At 42.1% G+C, this 20,352-nt stretch overlaps 1 protein-coding gene across 1 annotated transcript in view; it reads left to right on the top strand.

Annotated features, from left to right (window-relative positions):
* Positions 1-20,352, top strand: part of LOC108791655 (tight junction protein ZO-3-like) — a 78,273-nt gene that overhangs the window by 46,908 nt on the left and 11,013 nt on the right. The window contains exons 11-14 of the mRNA XM_018562195.1: positions 9,393-9,463; positions 13,679-13,889; positions 13,981-14,081; positions 14,159-14,506. Coding sequence (XP_018417697.1) covers positions 9,393-9,463; positions 13,679-13,889; positions 13,981-14,081; positions 14,159-14,506 — 731 coding nt within the window. The remainder of the gene's footprint in view (positions 1-9,392; positions 9,464-13,678; positions 13,890-13,980; positions 14,082-14,158; positions 14,507-20,352) is intronic.

The raw sequence follows: 20,352 nt of genomic DNA on the forward strand, positions 1-20,352 counted from the left end.
CGGTTGTTGATATTTATGTTATATACTCTGTTATACATCTTACTGACCTCTTAACAGTTCCGGTTAAGTCGAGTCCCACGAACATATGATACCATTGTCGAATATTGCTGCACAGTTGACTAAGATGTTTCATTAAATCTGTCCTCCCACGTCTTAAAAAAACCCTTTAACCTTCTGGCTAAATTGAAATAGATCAGATGACTGACCCGCACTCCTATCTGAACCCTAATCTATAGTATGACTCTGTTCACATCAATTCCTATGGCGAGCCCTGGTTGGTTATCCCAGGGCGATCGGCCTCGACTTTTTGAAACCTGCTCGATGCCTCACGAAGGGGGGACCCGGGTTCTGGATGACATCCCCTGGTCCTTACACTCAGTCACACCCCCACACGACCGGTCTCGCAGTGCGAGTTGATCGACACAACCCGATGCTCTACCTTTTTTAGGGATAAGGCCCGGTCTCCTTATCCCTCGGGTTGACAGTATACTTCCTAGTGCAACGGTTTTAGCCTCCCCTTTTTTTGGTCAGTAGACCTCCTTCACCCCTCCCTCTTTCTACTCAGCCCCCCTCTCCCTTTACCTCTTCTCTATATTTCCCTCCTTTTCTCAGCCTTGCTTCTTCTCCCGTCCGCCCCCGCTCTCCTCTCTTCTGATTCTCCTACGCCTTTCATCTTTGCACTACTCCCTTTTCCTCAGACTCTACTTGTTTCCGCATCTCGAACATCGTTTCGCCTCCAGCTATCATGGTGACCTCGACTGCTCCTTCTCCTACCCACCCCCCTACTTGGAAACTCCGATCTATAAATGCCAAGGGTCTGCACCTCCCGGAGAAGCGGTCGCAATTCCTCAGCCTTTTCACATGATAAAGCACAAGTGATTTTACTGCAAGAAACGCATTTTAGGAGCGATGCCATACCCAAACTTTATTCACGACAATACCCACTAGTATTCCACTCCACCAATGCCACCTCTAAAACGAAAGGAGTCTCAATTGTTTTTTCCTCTCTAACTTTCAGCTATCTGCCCAATTATCGGACCCTGAAGGCAGATACTTAATGCTCAAGGGTACAATTAATAACACCCCAGTGGCTATTGTCAATATTTATTGCCCCAATCTAAGACAGGTTCATTTCTTCTGTAAGGTCTGCTCCAAAATTCGAGACTTCACGGAAGGAATTCTAATTCTAGGGGGTGACTTCAATCTTTCACTGAACCCTCTCCTTGACACGTCCTCTGGTAGATCGTCGTTACCCTTCAGATGCCTGCACTCGATTAAAAAACTCCTGACTTCTTCATTGAACCTCCATGACACTTGGCGATTCCTTCACCCCACTGTAAAGGACTTCACCTTTTACTCCCACCCACACTTGAGCTACTCCAGGTTGGATTTTTTTTTTCTCTCCCAGAGAGATCTGTCTAACAATGTGGGTGCCAATATTGAACCCATGGTTCTCTCGGACCATGCGCCAATTAGCATGACCATTACTTTCCCCACACATCCCACCCACTCCTGCCTCTGGAAACTCAACCCCTCGGTTTTAGGGGAAGCCGCTTACATCTCCCAGATTAGAGATAAGCTCTCCGAATATTTCTCTCTGAACGCGGGCACCTACTCCACCCCGACAGTGCTATGGGAGGCTCACAAGAGTGTGATCAGGGGAGAACTCATTCGGGGGCAAGCCCACCTACACAGACAGCATAAGACCAGATGTTCTTCCTTGCTCGCACGTATCACCGACCTGGAGGGGCTCCACAAGCGCTTGCTGGCTCTATCTCACCTAACGGAACTGACACAAGCATGTACTGACCTTCTCAGTCTACTGCAAGAGGGAACGAAAAAGGCTTTCATGTCCCGTAGTAAATTTTTCTATGAACATGATGATAAAGCAGGTAAATTCCTGGCTTGGACTTTGAAACGACAATCAGCCTCCCGTATAATCGGAGGAGATGGAACTGAACACTTGGACACCCCTAACATCGCGTCTCAATTCCGAGACTTCTACATGCACCTCTATAAGCTCGCCCCTCCCGATCCCTCACCGCCCCTTCAGGAAACTCTCCTTACCAACATCGAGAACTTTCTCTCCCAACACAGCCCGCCACCCCTTCTTGGGGAGACGGTGGCGGATTTAGAAGCCCCCATCACAATACAAGAGGTGTTAACCGCGGTTTCACATCTCAAACCGGGAAAGAGTCCAGGACCTGATGGGTTCACATCCCTATATTGCAAGACCTTCTCTGTGACTTTAGCCCCATACTTTTTAGCAGCATTTGACCAATTCCCGAGGAGACCCCACGGTTCCCCTCACTTATTAGAAGCCCACATCACGGTTATCCCAAAGCCAAGGAAAGACACCTCCGCGTGTGCTAATTATCGCCCCATATCATTGATCAATGTGGACGTTAAATTACACGCAAAAATTATTGCAAATCGTCTCTTGCCCCTCCTCCCTGACCTAATTGATGGTGACCAGGCAGGGTTCATCCCCGGGAGGGAGGCCAGAGACAACACCACTAAAGCAATTGGCCTTCATCACTGGATCCGGAACCAGGGGCATGCCGACTTTCTTTTGTCCACAGATGCGGAGAAGGAATTCGACTGAGTGGCCTGGGGCGACCTTTTTGCTTCTTTGCAACACCTGGGACTTGGCTCTCGCATGCTGGCTCGCATAACTCTGTTATACCACAACCCGATCGCCAGGATCCGAGTAAATGGCTCTGTCGGATGCCTTCCCCATCTGCAATGGTACGAGACAGGGGTGCCTGCTGTCTCCTTTACTCTTTGTGATAGCACTAGAGCCTTTCCTCCACAGAATTCTAACAGACCCTAACATCCATGGTTTTCCCACACCGGGCAAAGAATCCAAGATAGCAGCATTTGCAGACGACTTACTTTTTTTCCTAACCCAACCAAGGATATCTCTCCGTAACCTACTCCGAGCCTTCCAAGAATTTGCTTTGCTATCCTCATTCAAAATTAATCTCTGTAAATCCTCGACCCTCAACATCTCCCTGCCAGACGAGATGGTCCGCTTTGGTCAATCCCATTTCCCTTTTAGCTGGGCAGACGGAGCCATCACATATCTCGGCATTAAAATTCCAACTAATTTGCAAAATCTGTACTCCCTCAACTATGTTTCCCACCTTTCTCAAATGAGATTAGATCTGAAAGAATGGAATAAGCCACTTTACTCATGGTTTGGCAGAGCGGCTATTTTAAAAATGACAGCTCTCCCACGGCTCCTATACTGGTTCCAAATGTACCTATACAACTCGCCAAGGTGTTTTCGCTTCAGTAAACACAATGTTCCGCTCATTTCTCTGGAACAACAGATCACCGCGGATTAGCACTCAAACTCTTACCCGCTCCAAATGTTCAGGAGGTATTGGCCTTCCCCACATTCAAAGATACTACTGGGCGTGCCATCTGACTCGCATAATAGACTGGTCGGTCCACGCCCATCAGCTGCTGGCCCTGGCTGCAACGCCCCCATCTCTCGACCCAGGTATTAAACCACCCGACGATAGGTACCTCCTTGCGGTTCCTTGCTACCGTAAATAACAGGTTGGCCCCCTCTTCTGCTCCGGGTCCTCTTACGCCACTACACCTCGACCCTGCCTTCCCCCCTGGCCATCATACATCCTTCCTACGCTCTTGAGCTTCCCCCAATGCTTAAATGTTCTTTGACCGACAAGGTACATTCCGCACCCTCGCAGACTTGAACGCTAAGAGCCCCTGCTCTCCCATACCACTTTGGTCATACCTACAAATACGCCACTTCCTCAACTCACACAAACTTGGAGGATCCTTTTCTCGCTCCTTAACGCCATTTGAGAAGCTATGCACCTCCACTCAAAGAGTAACACATACAATATCGACGGTATACGCCCTTCTGAGCGATCCCTCTACTCTCCCACCAACGCCCTCCGCGAAAGCCTGGGAGCGCGACTTATCTGCTACTTTCACAACACAGGAATGGGAACGAATGGACTCCCTGTTATTGGAAAGCTCCTTGAATGTCCAAATCTAAGAAACTAACTACAAACTCCGCTCGCGCTGGTACAAAACCCCAGCCCTACTCCATCGTATCTACCCAGATGCCCCTGACCACTGTTGGCAATGCAACCAAGAAGTAGGGACACTCCTTCATATCTGGTGGTCATGCCCCCTGATCTCCCCTTTCTGGATGGAAGTCCATGCCCTAATTAAAACCATAACTGGCGTTTCATTGGAGTTCTCCCCAGTTTGCCTTCTATTATTTCATTTTGACGACACACTCCATATCTCTAAAAAATCCCTCCCAATCCACTTGCTGAACACGGCGAAAACCGTGATTCCTAGACATTGGAAGTCGCCATCCCCACCATCAATTCGGGAGTGGCTCTCTCGGATAGTTTCGACCATAGAGGAACTTATCCACTCTAGCAGAGATGACATGTCCAGATACATTAAAACATGGACATTGTGGCATTTATTCCGAGACTTGGAAACCTGTGAAGCTATGCAACAGGGATCTCTTTTTCGCCCTTACCTATATTGTACTCCACCCTTTTCTTTTTCTCTCTCTAAGGCAGTGGTTCTCAACCTTTCTAGAGCCGGGACCACTTGGTAACATTTGCCAAGTTGTGGTGACCCCCAACGGTAAAATTTAGGGATGACGCGGCTGCTACAGCGACATCTGGCGGCGTGGCGGGAGAACTGACGCTGCTGCCCTAGGAGAGGGCTGAGGAGGACTCTCACCCTTATTATTGTTTTTTATAATTTTCTTATTTTTTAATAATTTGTTTATTTCTTTTCAATCGCTTTTTTATTTTTGTAATTCTTTTATTTCTATTTCTTAATTTTTTTATCTATTTTTTTTCCACTTAACTTCATTGCTATCACACAGAGGTAACAAGCCCCTGTGTATTAGCAATTGGAGGTGACAGGTTCTCTTTATTGACCCTGTCACCTCCAATAAAGGAGTCCTAGCACAGCACTGTGCTGGAACTTCTGTGACAGGTGAGAGTGGAAGACTGCTATCCCCTCTCACTGTGCACATGGAGCGGCAGGTTTACTTTTAACCCTGTCAGAAAAAAAAGAGCAGAGAAAGTGCTTCTCTCCTGGTTGGCCGTAAGCCGCTAGGCGACCCCTGGCAAATTGTCATTCGACCCCCGAGGGGGTCCCGACCCCCAGGTTGAGAACCACTGCTCTAAGGGGTCTGGACTGAACCCTTTCCCCCTCGTCTCCCACACCTCGCAACTCCTTCCCTTCTCTGCTCTATCCCCTCTCTCCCCTCTAATAAATGATTTTTTTCTTTTCTATCTGACCCAATTATGGTATACTCTACCAATTACGCTGTGTCCTGCTAAATGGATAGATGAGATGCCACTACAATAGATTAAGGTCTCTCCTGGTTACGCCCCACGCTACTTCCAGTGGCACAACCCGGGGTTTTTTTTTTGTATTTCATTGTTGTACAACTTTTTATGATTGTTTAAAGCTATTTATCTGTTGCCTCTGTACTCTCACAAGAATGCAAGCCCTCCCCAGCCACTGCTTGTCTGCTCTGCCTCCATGCAGCCTTCTCAGACCCAGCCCTGCTAAGATGCCCCACCTCCTGCAGAGCCCGCACTTTAGTCCTGCTGTAAACACTGCCCGGCCACTAGATGTCGCTGCAGCGGCCAGGGAGTGTGTACAGCGGCACTTTTATATTCACAGCCATTGCTGTCCTCCCGCTGACTGACACTGCTGCGCAAGGAGGAGGCTGAGGAGGCTCTCACCCAGCGCAGCAGAAATTGATGCAGCGACCCACTGCTCTAGTGGCTCCTTGGGATCAGTACAATCTGAATAATGCCTTTCTTACTCTTAAGCTCCTTTCTCAATTGCTCCACACAATCGAGAGGGCATTCCGATGATTCTCATAGCACTGAATTGGCCCAGATAGATGTGGTACTCAGACCTCATATGACTCCTGGCAGATAACCTGTGGGCTCTTCTAGATTGACCAGATCTTCTGTCCCAAGGACCGGATTACCTCCCTGCTTCACGATCGTTTGGTTGTTAAAGCTCAGGTCGTAAGGGACAGGGGCTTTCCTGATTCGGTGATTCCTATGCTCTTGAATGCCAGGATGTCTTTCTGCCAGGTCTATAATTTGCACATGAAATGCATCCTTCATTTGATATATGGCAACAAAAAAACTTTTTTTTGGTAAACAATGTTTTATTAAAAAAATATTTTCAGTACAATAAGAACAATAAAGTATCAAATTAGGAGTTCCAGATAAGTATAGGATAACAGTGTTTAGCAGTAGATAATCAAAATATGCAGCAGAAATAGGGGTTCTTGCCCATGGGAACTGAGTACCAAGCATTATGTTATGGTACAATATCAATACAAAGGCCAGGAAGAAGGAGCTGCCAGAAAGAGGCGGGAAAAAGAGGGAACAAAAGAGAAAACGAGAGGAAAAGATATAAAATGAGAGGGAAAAGGAAGAAAAGAGAGGAGTAAAGAAATGCCAAAGTATCGCGGGGGAAGAAAATTATGAAGTGGGGCAAAAGCATGAAAAACATGGACAGATAGAACCAGGGACCCATCATGGAGGCAGGGTAAGCTGCTCTAGGAAAGCCAAAAAAAGAAAAATTACTTTAACTTGTCAGATTCACTGTATAACATCCAACCAGACCAAATCTTGTTGTGAATTTCTATTCCTTTATCCATCGCTAGAGAGCCCTCCATATACATAATATAATTTACAATGGACGCCCAAACAGATACAGTAGGAGGTTCAGTAGATTTACAACTGCAGGAAATAGAAAGCTGAGCGGCGAATTAGGCAGAAACGTAAAACATCGTTTTTAATGTTCTTGTACGAGCCCGGCAAAATCAAGAGTAATGCAATCGCAGAAGTGAAGGACACAGAAGGTACAATCAGCTTTAGCCACTGCTAACCAAAAGGGTTGTAATTTGGGGCATCCCCACCACACATGTAAATAGGTACACTCATGTTGAAGACATCGCCAACATCTGTCAGAGGAGGGTGAAAAGATACGGTGGAGGGAAGATGAACATTGATACCATCTAGAAATTAATTTGTAGTTCTTCCCCTGAAAGTGGACAGAAACAGACGCAGAGTGTAGAAGTGAAAATATATTTTTCCAGTGCTTCTCTTGACAACACCCGGCCCAGATCCTGTTCCCAAATCTTCATGTACAAAGTGGAGTAAACCCCCATCTCTCAGGAAACCATAGACAATAGATAAAGTGTGAGGTACACGCTGTTCCACCGTGCATAGTTGCTCAAAGGAGGTAAGGGGTATACTCAGATTGGAGGCAGGTATTAGTGAGCGGAAAAAGTCCTAACCACACTTTCATATTTGCCTGTGTGAGGGGAGACTGATTGAAGCACCTGGGAACTACCAGAACTGAGAACATGGGAATCTGAATATTAGGGCTTTGTTAAGGGAAAGAAGTCTAGGTTTGTGTATACCATGAGGAAACAAAGGATTATTGAATAAGGGGGTGAGGGGACCAGGCCTAGAAGAAAGCAGTCCACGGCGTAAGAGAATCCCAACATGTTAATACCGGAGAGATTAGGTAAGACAAGGATGTGGGGCAGGGACGGTCATGGGAGGGAAAGCCAGAGCAATATTTGTAACGGAACCTGGGAAACATCGCTCTCAAGGGAAACCACAACTGTAAATTTAACAGAGTGGAACCAGTCTACCAATCTGGTAAGAAGTGCAGCCTTTAGGCACAGTAAGAAATCTGGAAGACCTAAGCCCCCTCTCTGTTTAGTTTGCATTAAGGTGCAAATACTTACACGAGAAGAATTGCGACCCCAAATAAACAAAATGCTGCCGAGCGTAATAAGCAGAAAATGAGGACGACAAAAATATCGGTATCATTTGGAATCTATATAAAATACTAGTGAGGATGTTCAACTAAAAGATCATCAGCAAAAAGGGACAATTTATGGTAATGAGAAGGAAATTACAAACCTTGAATTCAGGGATTGTTCCTAAGGCCAATCGGCAAGTGTTCCATCTCTAAAATGTACAGAAGCGGCGAGAGCGGACATCCTTGGCGAGTACCGTTATGAGGATAGGAGGTCATTACCCGAACCATTGCTGTGGGAGTGGTGTAGAGAGCCAAGATTTTAGAAATAAAGGAGTCTCCCAAACTAATATGATGTAAAGAGACTTTCAGGAAGGACCAATAATTTCTATCAAAAGCCTTATCGGCATCAACTGCCAGGAGGCAGAGCGGAATGGATCTCCGTTGGGCAAAGGAAATCGGGTAATGGCCCGGGTAGTATTGTCCCTAGCTTCCCTAACACAACTCTCTTATGGTCAGGATAGATGAGAAGGAAGAACAGGCGCGAGTCTTGAGGCAAGCACCCTGGCGTATAGCTTGACATCCACATTAATCTGTGAAATGGGACAGTAGCTTCAACATTCAGTGGGAGGTTTTCCCCGTTTTGGGAGGACATTTAGGTGGGCTTCCAGAGGCTGGGGAGAGAAAGGGCAGGATTCTAATACAGAATAGCAAACTTCAGTAAATGGGAAGATCCTTGAAGCGTTTAAAAAAAACTGACAGTAAAGCCATGCAGGGCCGGAGCTTTGTACTAGGTTTGTAAGTGCTTCTTGGGCTTTAAGGCATCAGGCATCTGTTCATACATTTCCTAAGTTTTAACGCGGATGTTCAGGTCTCAGCTGAAACAAGCATCAGGTGCAAGGTCCTTCAGGAAGTCCTATAAGCTTCAGGCTGCCTTACACTTGTTATGCGGGCTTGTTAAAGTGTGTTGCTGTTGCCCACCCTTTAGTTGGACTGCTTTTTGACATCCCAGTTGTCTCTGAATTACTTTTGGTCTGGCGTACCTTAATGAATAAGAAAGAAACCAGAATTTTAGTACTTACTGTAAAATCCATTTCCTGGAGATAATTAAAAGGACACAGGTTCCAACTTCTATGTGTTTGATATCTACTTCTAATATTGTTTTTTTACAAAACTGAAGAATGATGGGATTGGGAAGGGTTACCTCAGTGGCTAATGGATTTTGTTTGCCAGTGTCCAGTTCCTCTTGTATATGGCAATACCATCCAGTTGTCTCTGCATTACTTCTGATCTTTTGTCCCTTGAAGTGACATTAAACCCTCCAGATGTTTTAACATAAAACAATACTGTAATGTGTGCCTTACTAACTCCAAGAAACGGACTTCACATTTAAGTACAATAATCCTGTCTTGGTCTTTGGTAATTGGTGAAATAATTTGTCTGCTGTAGTTCATTGGCCTCTGCTCTTTATTTCTTAACATTCATGTGCATTTTTCCAAACAATATATTTAATTTATTGTGTTAACATTCTGACTGCAAATATAGTTTACCTATGCCTGATACCCTATTTTCAGAAACTGTTGCTCGTGAGGATGGAACATCCAAAATCATAAAACTTCAGTTGGTGAGAGAGATTGCGGAGAGGGTAAGTAGAGAGACCAGCTAAAATGTAAAAGATCATCTGTAGTGCTTGGCCCATTAACCTTTAAAATTAATTTGCATTAACTCTTTAAAAAACGACTATATATAAAATATTGTTTCTCATCACAAATGCATACAAGACTAATATTTAGTACAATTGAATATAGCCATGTAAAAGACAATACTATCCTTGACTAAATATAATTGTCAATTTAATACTTAGCTCTGGTCTTGTTGGTTTACAGTACCAATCTGCGAAGGGGACGTTTTTTCAGTTATTCTCCCTGGGGGGCATGTGAGGACCTCTGGGACTGACACTTTCAGGAGATAGGAGCTTGGTTGGTCACATAATCTTCATTCATTTGTTAATTAGGTCCTCCCAACTATCCTATATTTTTATTTGTCTTAAAAAGCTATTTGGAACTCTAGTTTCACATCCCTTCAATAGTTAATAGTCCGAAAAGGGTTGTCTTTTTGTTGAATCATCTTCAAGGGAGGAGTTGATCACAAGTTTTAATTGTTATACTTGAAATAATCTAATTTCACCAGAGTGCTAGGTATACTTGCCTTTCTTAGTGAAAATTCTTCTAGGATTGTTCATAAATTTAAAGGTCTAGGACTTTGGTCATATTATCTCTGCTGAAGGTGAGGATCAGCTGAGGTAAACTGAATCCATAGGTTTTTATTATATCGGTACTACTGAAAAGAACCTGAAGCACCATTATCTCCAGCAAAGGTAAGCATTACAAACCTTATACAACATTACTTTTTTCTTTTTTTTCTACTAGGCCTGATTGACATTGGTACTGCTGAATCTTCCCCCAAAGCTAATGGGGAGGACGGGGGGCACTTTTGTAGCAAACATTCCCCTAAACCTGGTTTTTGCCAAGCGATGTAATGTGCTAGATGCTCATGTAGCACAGGACATGCCACATACCTCTAACACAAGCCAGCATTTCAAATTGCAGGCACAGGGTAACAAAGAACCATGTTCAAACAGCTAATATAAATGTGTGAATTTTAACAAACATTGTCAGTTTATTCCATATGATCAACATAGGTCAACATCAAGTTGCTGACTGTCGGTAACAAATTCTCATATATAATTAATACATATTGCTGCCCTGCCTACTAATACAAACCACCTGGGTTCTCATTGTTGCTGCCCCTGCACATTTCAGTTAGTGGAATAGTGCTCCATGTATTTACAACTTGCCCGTTTGGTCCCAATACCTGGTTGCAAATTTCTAGTGGAGTTAGGTGACATTTTGGCTTAACCTTCTAGTTTCCTGTTCTAGGTGTACTTATGCAGTGTGGGAAAATGTCTCTTTTACCACTTAGTTCAGCAGCCTCTGTGTACCATGTGAGACTATGACAATTGATCTCGGAGGACTGGGGTGGGGGGAACAAGGGAAGGGCACTCGAGGACAGGAAGTATACATCTGGTCCTGTATTGCTTTTATTAAACATTTCACAGATTATGATGCTAGAAGAAGGAATACTTTCCTCCACTGTAGAAACTCTTTTCAAGGGGATAATATCTTGACCTGGTTGTATTAATAGGGGCTGGACCATATTTGTGTACAAGGCAATCTGTAAGATGTAAAGTAAATTTAAAGGGTGCTACAGGAGTGTTTCAAGCCTTCTTTCAAAGAAGGTAGAGGCAATCTAATGGTATGGGTCTGCTTCAGTGCTGACATGATAGGAGATATACACAGAGTGCAAAGAATCATAGACTGAAAAGTTTACCAATCTCTTTTACATCATGTAGTGCACCCTGGACAGTGGTATATCAAAACCAATTTGACTATACAGCAGGACAATTATGCAGAGCATATTTACGAGGTTTCCAAGATTTGTTTGGTGAAAATACAGGAATACTGTCTGAGGCATTGGAAGGGACTGTTGCCAGACATCAACATTATTGAGCTTCCATGGAAAGATCTTCACCGTAAAGTCAGACAAAAATACCTTACATGCTGTTTGCAGCTCTGGAAATAGATTAATTTTTTTTGCGCATTTTAAAATGCACATTTTAGGTCTGAAGATGACTTAACACACCCAAAACATACTTTAGAAAATATATTTTCTGTAAGCAGAGACCGTGTAAAATAAAAAGGTGGCAGTTGCAATATTGTAGGGGGGTTTCAAAACTGCTATTTCATGCCACAAAACCCACAAATAACTTGCAACTGAAGGAATTTTGCATGAAAAAGTGGAAAAAAAATTTTGACTGAGTTTGTCCGAGACTGGGGGGCAGTTATTCAAAGTTATTTCTACGGGGAGAAGTACCAGGTTTCCATGTTAAAGGCGTACTTACTGTTTCCACAATATACTGTATCTATTGATATTTTAATTGAATAAATAAGGCAGATTTTTCTTGTGTTCAGTCTGCGTGCACTGTTTAAATAACAATCCTAATGTTTGCATGTTCAGATATGTGGAAAAAGTCAAAAATTTCCATAGGGTGTACTTAATTGTTAACATGACTGTATTTTGCACTTTTAAGGCTTGATGTCATACCGTATGTGCACAGTTAGATTGTTTTTTACGCACATGCATCCCCCCCTCCCCCCCCTTCTGCCGACCCTGTCCCTCCTGAACAGGTTGTACCCCTGTACACTGGTTGCCCAATCATGTGTGCTGTCCAGCCAAGTTGTTATTCAAACTATATCGAAGTCCTCTTCGAGCAGCATAAGTTCGAGCTTATTTTGTTTGCTAGACTTCTAGCATTGGTGTACATACATTTTAGTTTGGGTTTTATTATTACTCATTTGTGGAGCCCAACTACTTTTTTTCTTATTAGACCTTGGTATGGTTGATACATTATTTATTAGATTGATTGGAGTAATTAGATTAACTAGATTGACTGGAGTGAGCCCTCTATCCCCCTTTGTATTACTGCCCTCAATACCAATCGCCCTTTAGTTACATGCCCTATATTTATTATATAATTTTTTTATCCCCAGCCCCCCCATTTTCAAGTTTAAAAGCTCCTCCAGTCTTTTAACCATTATCTCCCCCAAAAGTGCTGCACCTTCCCCATTAGGATGCATAAATAGGTATTTATACATATGTAAAAAAAAAACTGCACTTATCACAATGAAAACATGAATCATAATTAATATATAAATAATTAAGCAATCATAAATACTTGAAGAAATAGATAAACAAACGAGCAGACTTTATCTCTCAATATGTATATTAAAAAGTTAAATAAGATATCATGATTGATACAACAATGAAGAAAAATTTGTTTGCAATCATGAATAAAGTATGCATTACGAGTTATTGATATATTTAATGGATTGTTATGAATAATGTGTTCACTGCGAGTGCCAATTTTTTTTTTTAATAGACTCCTGCATGCTGTTTAACCTCCCTGGCGGTATTCCCGAGTGTGGCTCGGGTTCATTTTCAGTACCAGAAGCGGTAACCCCGAGCCACACTCGGGATTACACTGTGCGTAAGTTACCTTGTCCACGAGCCCCGCTGTGTCCTCCGGCCGATGCGGACATCCGGGTTCCGTCCCTTGCAAGCGCCCGCGTCGCATGGGGGCAGGACCGGCAGAAGATTTAAAAGAGGAAACAAAATGGTAAAAAAGATAATCAGACCACCAGGGAGGTTAATGTGTTCTAGCTAAAGTCGTCGTATGTGCACAGTATAGGTTACCGCAATTTGCACCTTTTTACACTTCATGACATCCTAAACACCCTTCTCCATCTGGAGAGCACACAGTCCCTAGTGGTCAAGGGAAATAGTGTTTTCTAAAATGCGTACTGTGACCTCTTTATGCTTAGAAAAAAAGCGGATCCAGGATTGCCAATACAAGACTATTCACTTACTTTTTTTGCTGAACAGTACATGAGGGTTTGTGTATTGTACTGTGACTGCATCAGCAGCTGCTTGGACAGCAGACGTCTTTTGTCATTTTAATAAATCTGTATTTTTTTTTATGCAATGTCCGCACTGCTTTCCCACTTTTGTGTTTTAAGTTGGGCCTAGTCAACTTAAAACTTGAACACAATTACCATTATACATATTTAATTAGATAAAGATGTGGTTAAGCTAAAATAAATCATGAATTTACCGCTGTTTTTTAAAAATTGAGTTTAAGTTGTATTGTTTAAATACCGATTTAGCTTGCATCATGCTAAAGTGGCAGTAAGGGAACTCTCTTTTTTTTAAAAAAAGCTAATTGTTTTTTGTTCTTTTTTAGAATAAGCATGCTTTATTAGACATCACACCTACAGCAGTGGAGCATCTGAATTATGTGCAGTTTTACCCTATTGTGGTGTTCTGCAACCCAGAGAACCGACAGGGAGTGAAGGCAATGAGACAATGGCTACTCCCCGAGTCAAAGAAGAGTTCACGTCGTTTGTATGCACAGGCTGTCAAACTGCGAAAGAACTATTCTCATCTTTTTACTGGTGATTGCAAATTGTTTCCCTTCTGTTTTGTATTTGAATATTTCTCCTTTTTATTTCTTATATTGTACTCCTTTTTTTTTCTTTATTTTAGCGGTTATTAACTTGAGTGGAGCAAGTGATTCTTGGCTTCGAAGCCTGAAAGAAACAATTCGAACTGAACAAGGAAGAGTAATATGGACCACTGAGGATAAGGTAAAATATTATCTAGGAAGATTTTTACAGGGATAAAACAATGTTAATAATATACATTGACTTTTTTTTGTATTAAGGCTGAACCTTCAGGAGATGAACCATTGGACCTTATAAATGAATCAGCAGTTCATTCTGCAGATTACCTGAGCTGTGACAGTCGTGCCAACAGTGATTATGAGGAGACTGATGCAGAAGGTGAAGCCTACACTGACCATGAGCTGGAAGAAGAATTCCAAGAGCCTGCACTAGCCCGGTCTTCTGAACCAGTAGCTGAATATCAGCCTTCCTTGTATGATCCTTCCTATAACTACAGAAGCCACTCGCCTGTTGAAGATGCTTCTTACAGTGGACCCCAGTCACCAGATAGACTGTCTCCCCATTTCAGAAGCAATTCACGATCTAATCACACTTACAGCCCTACACAGGTATTTTTGAATATTATCTGTTATGAAAAGTTTATAAAATAAACACAACCCTTAGAAAGCTGCACAGCAAATAGTATGAAAAGACAAATGGAGGCTCTTGTAATATTATTATGTTAATTATGTAATATTAAAATCTATTCCTGTCCCATTGCTTTGCCAGACCAGAATCCCATAGTAATATAATGGAGGGTGCTGAATGACATGCGGATGGCGCCGCACAAATCCAAATGTAGTAGTAGTCACTTGCACACCTAGGCCCAATGCATCATTCCATCGTTTTATTGATGTTAGATACACATGGCATCACAAGTACAAAGTTGGAACCTAGCATGGTCCCTTCATCACTGTGCTTATTGCGTGATGTAGTGACCATGCTAGGTTCCGAAATGTTGCTTTGTACTTGTGATACCATGTGTATCTGACGTCAATAAAAGGACGGATTGATGCATTGGACCTGGGTGTTCGAGTGACGACGACCTTCTACACTATAATAAAATCCACCCCATTCGTTATTTTTTTCAAAACAACTTTAACCATACAAGAAATCAGGTTAGTGAACCTTGCTTTATGGCATCCTTAGAAGGAGTATACACATGTGATATCATATATCCAAATATAACCATCAAAAACTCATGAAGCCATGATCTCTCAGTGAGCCGCAACCCCACAACAAAAAAGGGTACTCCATTGGGATATTAATATACACAAATCATTGTTGCTTTTTGCGAACAGTAAAATAAAGTGCAAAAACTTTGATACTACTCTTACAACCATAACTCCATAGAGGCAACACTGATGCAAATAGTACACTTAGGCACCCTCTTGTAATCATTCCCATTTGTCTCAGGAATAGTTTTCAATTGTGTCTCTATATCATTGTGTTCCTTATAAACTAGAATGGGGTAACAATTGTATCCTCTACATCTGTGGCCTCAAATATATCAAGTGGTTTCTCTTTCCTTTAAGCCATTGTCCAGGAAACCAGATCTCAGTCCTCTAATGTAATAAAGTGCAGCAAACGCCTGGAGGTTAAAGCTTTCAGTGGTGTAAATCCCTATGCACAGAGTAAACCCCAGGGGTATTCTTATTCCTGTGCAAGTTCAAAAAATTGAGTGTAGATGAATAGAGGCTATATACACAGTTATTTTAAAGTGTGCGCTTCTATATGGCAGTCACACTAACTTTACTCCCTCAGAAGTCCATAAGCTGTAAACCCATGTTATTATAATTGCCCATTAACAATACCATTTAGCCATAAATTGTTACTCTATTTAGCCAACTTGGATGGAGATTGGGTATTTGAACATATCTCAGATACAGCATGATCAAAACAGTGTACCGTTTCATAGAGAGGAGAATATGCCAATCACCACTCAAAATGGCATACTCTCTATTGTGCCAAATTAATATATACAGTCATGTTCTCTACACAATTCATCTTGGTGCTGCATGCCTCTTGAAGTATCATACATGCATAGGCATTGACTGCTGCCTCAATTACAGCATACTTATCCACTGTATTTTCTGAAGCACCTAATTTCCGATAAAAGCCAGTACGTTGTCAGCACAATTGTAACTTCTTGTTGTACAATATTTTCAGGAGTGGTGTATATTATTTAAGCATTTTCCAATCACATGTAATAGGAGGCAAAGAGGCGTCATAGGTACCAAAGTCCAGGCACGTCGCTTCCATTCATGACCCAGTTCAAAATCTCTAAAATGCACCAGAGCTACAATTTACTTAGTGAAATAAAAAATGCATTCCATCTGTATCTAAATAACAAGTCTATGTGCCGGCTGTAGCCATCTAAGGCTTGGTTAACATATCAACAAATATATCCCTATTAGTCAACCTGCATTTTGGCCATAACCACATCAGTCATGATTCCTGTGGCAGTGTGTACACTGTAAGAAATCAACATCTGGAAAGCGAGCTAGGCTTTATTCAGAAAATCTTTCCAATTTTTTTACTTTTACAAATAAATATGTAAGCTTTTACTCATTTTTCCTGGGTGGGAAGGTGGAATTAAGGGTCTAGATCCTTTAATACATGAATATCTTTTATCCAATGTCGGGGGAATTTGAGTATTTTGTTCAGAGGGACTCCAAAATTGGAGCTAACTCATTAAAATATATATTGGTTCAAAGTACATATCAGACAAATCTAAATACAGATAACACGTCACACAAAGCTGTGTATAGATGTGTGAACTGTATTGTCCGTATGTGCTAATGGGGGTATGAGTTGGTCTTGCTGACAAGGAGGCGCCTTAGATGCAGACATTTCATGGACTTTGACACCAATGAAGTCATATACAGAATGTCTTGGACTTTTATGTGGGCAAGACAAAAATGACTTTACAATGATGATTAAATGAACACATCTATTATATTACCTGCAATTTGATGACCCCTGTGGCCAGACATGGAGTTAATGGCTTTGCAAGTGTATAGGAGGGCATACACCGTTCGTATGACATAACAGCCACTGTTATGTCATACTGTTCTAACACTTTAATACTGTTGTCAGGCAACAGACATGTAAGACTGGCATGTGGTAAGCTCAGTTAAAAAAAATAATGTTGAATTCTAGCCTGATATAAAAGAGACACATGATTGCAGTTCTTTAACCCCTTCATGACTGAGGCCCTTTTTTCAATTCATATTTTTAAATGGGTGTATACAACGTTTATATACATTAACTTGGTATCAGCTTCTTGCAGTCCCTTCACAGCAGACTCTGAGTGTGAGATGATGTAATCACTATGCTGCTTCTCCTCTCACTGTCTAGTTACAGGCTGGGGTGGGTCCAAGACGACCTGGGCTTGGGGGAAGTGGGTTGAATGATGTTGGCCATTAGACTAAGCACATCTAGCTGCAGGAAAAAATACTGTGGGGGAAATTTCTGGATTGAAGGTGAATATTGAATTAAAAGTTGGTTTTGACATTTTATCTTTTAATGGACTATTTTTGTTTTGTTATTTTAAGATGGAGTTCTGCTTTAATAGCTCTCCATATCCTAAAGCATAGCTGGCATGTTTGTACTTTACATGATCTTCTCCACTTATAAAACTTACTGCAAAAAGCTTGGATAACTGTGCAATGCAAAAGTATGAGAGCTAAAGTTAAATTTTCCAAACTTGTAGTAATGTTTTTTAATACACACATTTGTCTCATGAACCAGGAAGAGACTTAGAGTTTTGTATATGTAGATGCTGTGTCTGCTTGACTGTAAATCAAACTTTGGCAAATCAACCCCTATTGTCAATGCATCCTAAGTAAGCATTTAGAGTTTGTGGTGTAAAAATGTGCATAACACACAGTAAAAGAACTAAAACAAGCCCACCTGTAGTTATAGGCATTGTGGAGAAATTCAGCTTCACATATTCGCAACAGAAGCACTGAAATCACAGCTATAAAAGTAAGTCTTGGTAACCTTCCAGGCTTCTAATGCAAACAACCACAGGGGCCTGTAAAGTACTAAAAACCGACAAACTCTTCTGTAGTCTTTGTTGTGAACTTTAACCCATTCGTGGCTGGACCATGAGACGCTGCCTTTTAAAAAGTAAAGTTTCTTACTGCTTCTTAGTGTGTGTTTAGGACACCCATTGGTGTTTGCCTCTATATCCTGTACCCACCGCACTCTTCTACTTCACAACCTTAACATGCTGCCAGCTGTTATACCCTATCTACCCCTTTTCTACACATACTGCACACTGTCATACTCTTCTCTCCTCACATACTGCCTGCTTTCATACCGTCCATACTTCTCCCTTAACACACTGACCTACTGCCCATCCTGCCTGCTTAACCACCATACTCCTCCCCTGCACATATTGCCTTCCTGCACATACTGCCCATGATGGTACCATTTACACTACTCTCTTTCATACACTGCCTTCTGTCATATCTTTTGCACTTTTCTCTTGGACACATATTCATATTCCATCATTCTACCCTCTCCATTCCTGTCCAGCACATACTGCCCACAGTCATACACTTCAAACTAATCTCTTGTGCATATTGCCCCATCATACCTTCCTACTCTTCTCCTGCACACATTGATCACAGATTTTCCGTTGGTACTCTACTGCACAAATAGCTCTCTGTCATACCCATTACACTCCTTGCCTGCACATCCTGCCTCACCATACCTCCACGATCATCTCCTGCACACATTGTGTGCTATTATACCTGCTAAACTCCTGTTTTGCACATATTACACCCCTCCATCCTACCCTCGGTACTCTTCTCCTGTACATACAGCCTGCTGTCATTACCTCTGTACTTCTCTCATGCACATATTGCCCCCATCATATCCTCTGCACTGCTATCTTGCACATCCCTTTATCATTCCCACCAACCGCCTCTCCTAAATATACTGCCTGCTGTAATAGCCTCTGTACTCCTCTCCTGCACACACTGCCCACTGTTAGAAGACAGTATGTGCAAGAATAAAAAGCTATTTTACCTTTTGCATTCCTCTCTTGCACATATTGCCCTATTGCTGCACATACTACCCCCAAACATCCATTCCGCAAGCCTTTCCTGCACATACTGCCAACTGTCATTTATTCCATACATCTCTTTAAGATGCTACCAGCTATTATACCCTCAGCCCTCCTGTCCTGCTCATATTGCCCATTTTTGTTTCCTCCGTACATTTCTCCAGCACTATTGCCCATCATTTTACACTCTGCACTCCTCTGCTGATTGTACTGCTCCCATAATACCTTTCATTCCTCTGCTGCACATACAGCCCAATAATCCCCTCCACAACACTTTTCTGCACATACTGCCTGCTATCATACCAACTGTAAACCTGTCCTGAACATACTAGCTGCTGTCATACCCTCACTACACCCCTCTCCTGTATGTATGCCCACCATCATATCTTCCTAACTCCTCTCTTGCTCATACTGCCCATAATCCTGTACATAGTGCCCGCTGTCATACTCCTGCACATATTGACCTCATCATACTGTCCGCACTCTCTGCTGTCATGTTCTGCACTTCTCCCCTGCTGTCATACCACCCATACTCCTCTTCTGCACATATTTACTGCTGTCATATCGTTCGCAGTTCTGACAAGCACATACTGACTTCTGTTGTACCCTCCATGCTCTTCTCTTGCACATATTTTTCCATTTTATATCCTGCACTCCTCACCTACACATACTAAGGGCTGTTATTACTTCTGTACTTCTTTGCTGTACATTATTCCCCATGATACCCTCTGTAGTTATTTGTTGGCCACGCTGTCTACCAATGCTTCGGCTTAATCCCTCGACTCAATAGTAAATAACCCCCTGAATTCGCAATGTCTGTTATATCTCATATGTTGCCTGTTCTGGAATAGGTATACTTCAGCTACTAATAATAATTAAGGAAATGTATTTTAAAAATAAAGAACCCAAATATTGGCACTGCTCTTTTTTTTTGCACTGGGACTCATCTCTGTTTTTACAGTAACTTGCCTAATCGGCTCAAGCTGTGTGTTAAGCAATTGATACTGCCCTGTCTCTCATTGAAAAAAGGGAAAGATCAACCAAGTGGTACAAAGAGCTTTTTTTCAGGAAGGTTGAAGATTTATGTAAACAATGATGATGATTAAAAAAAATGCCTGTAATAATAATAATAATTGGCTCTTCGGATGCTTAGAGTGTTCATTATTGTGCTTTAGATTGTGCTAAATAGCTTGAATTTTTCCTGTGCTTCAGAATATGGGTGGACTGTTTATGGACACCTTTATTCTATGAAACTGAAAGTTGCCACAACCTTATTATGCTGCATAATGCAGCTTTGTTGTCTCTTAATTGTGTCACTCTCTATTAGACATAATATTT

This window comes from Nanorana parkeri, unplaced genomic scaffold (assembly GCF_000935625.1).
Source record: "Nanorana parkeri isolate BGI_ZX_2015 unplaced genomic scaffold, ASM93562v1 scaffold565, whole genome shotgun sequence".
Classification (NCBI taxonomy): Eukaryota; Metazoa; Chordata; class Amphibia; order Anura; family Dicroglossidae; genus Nanorana; species Nanorana parkeri.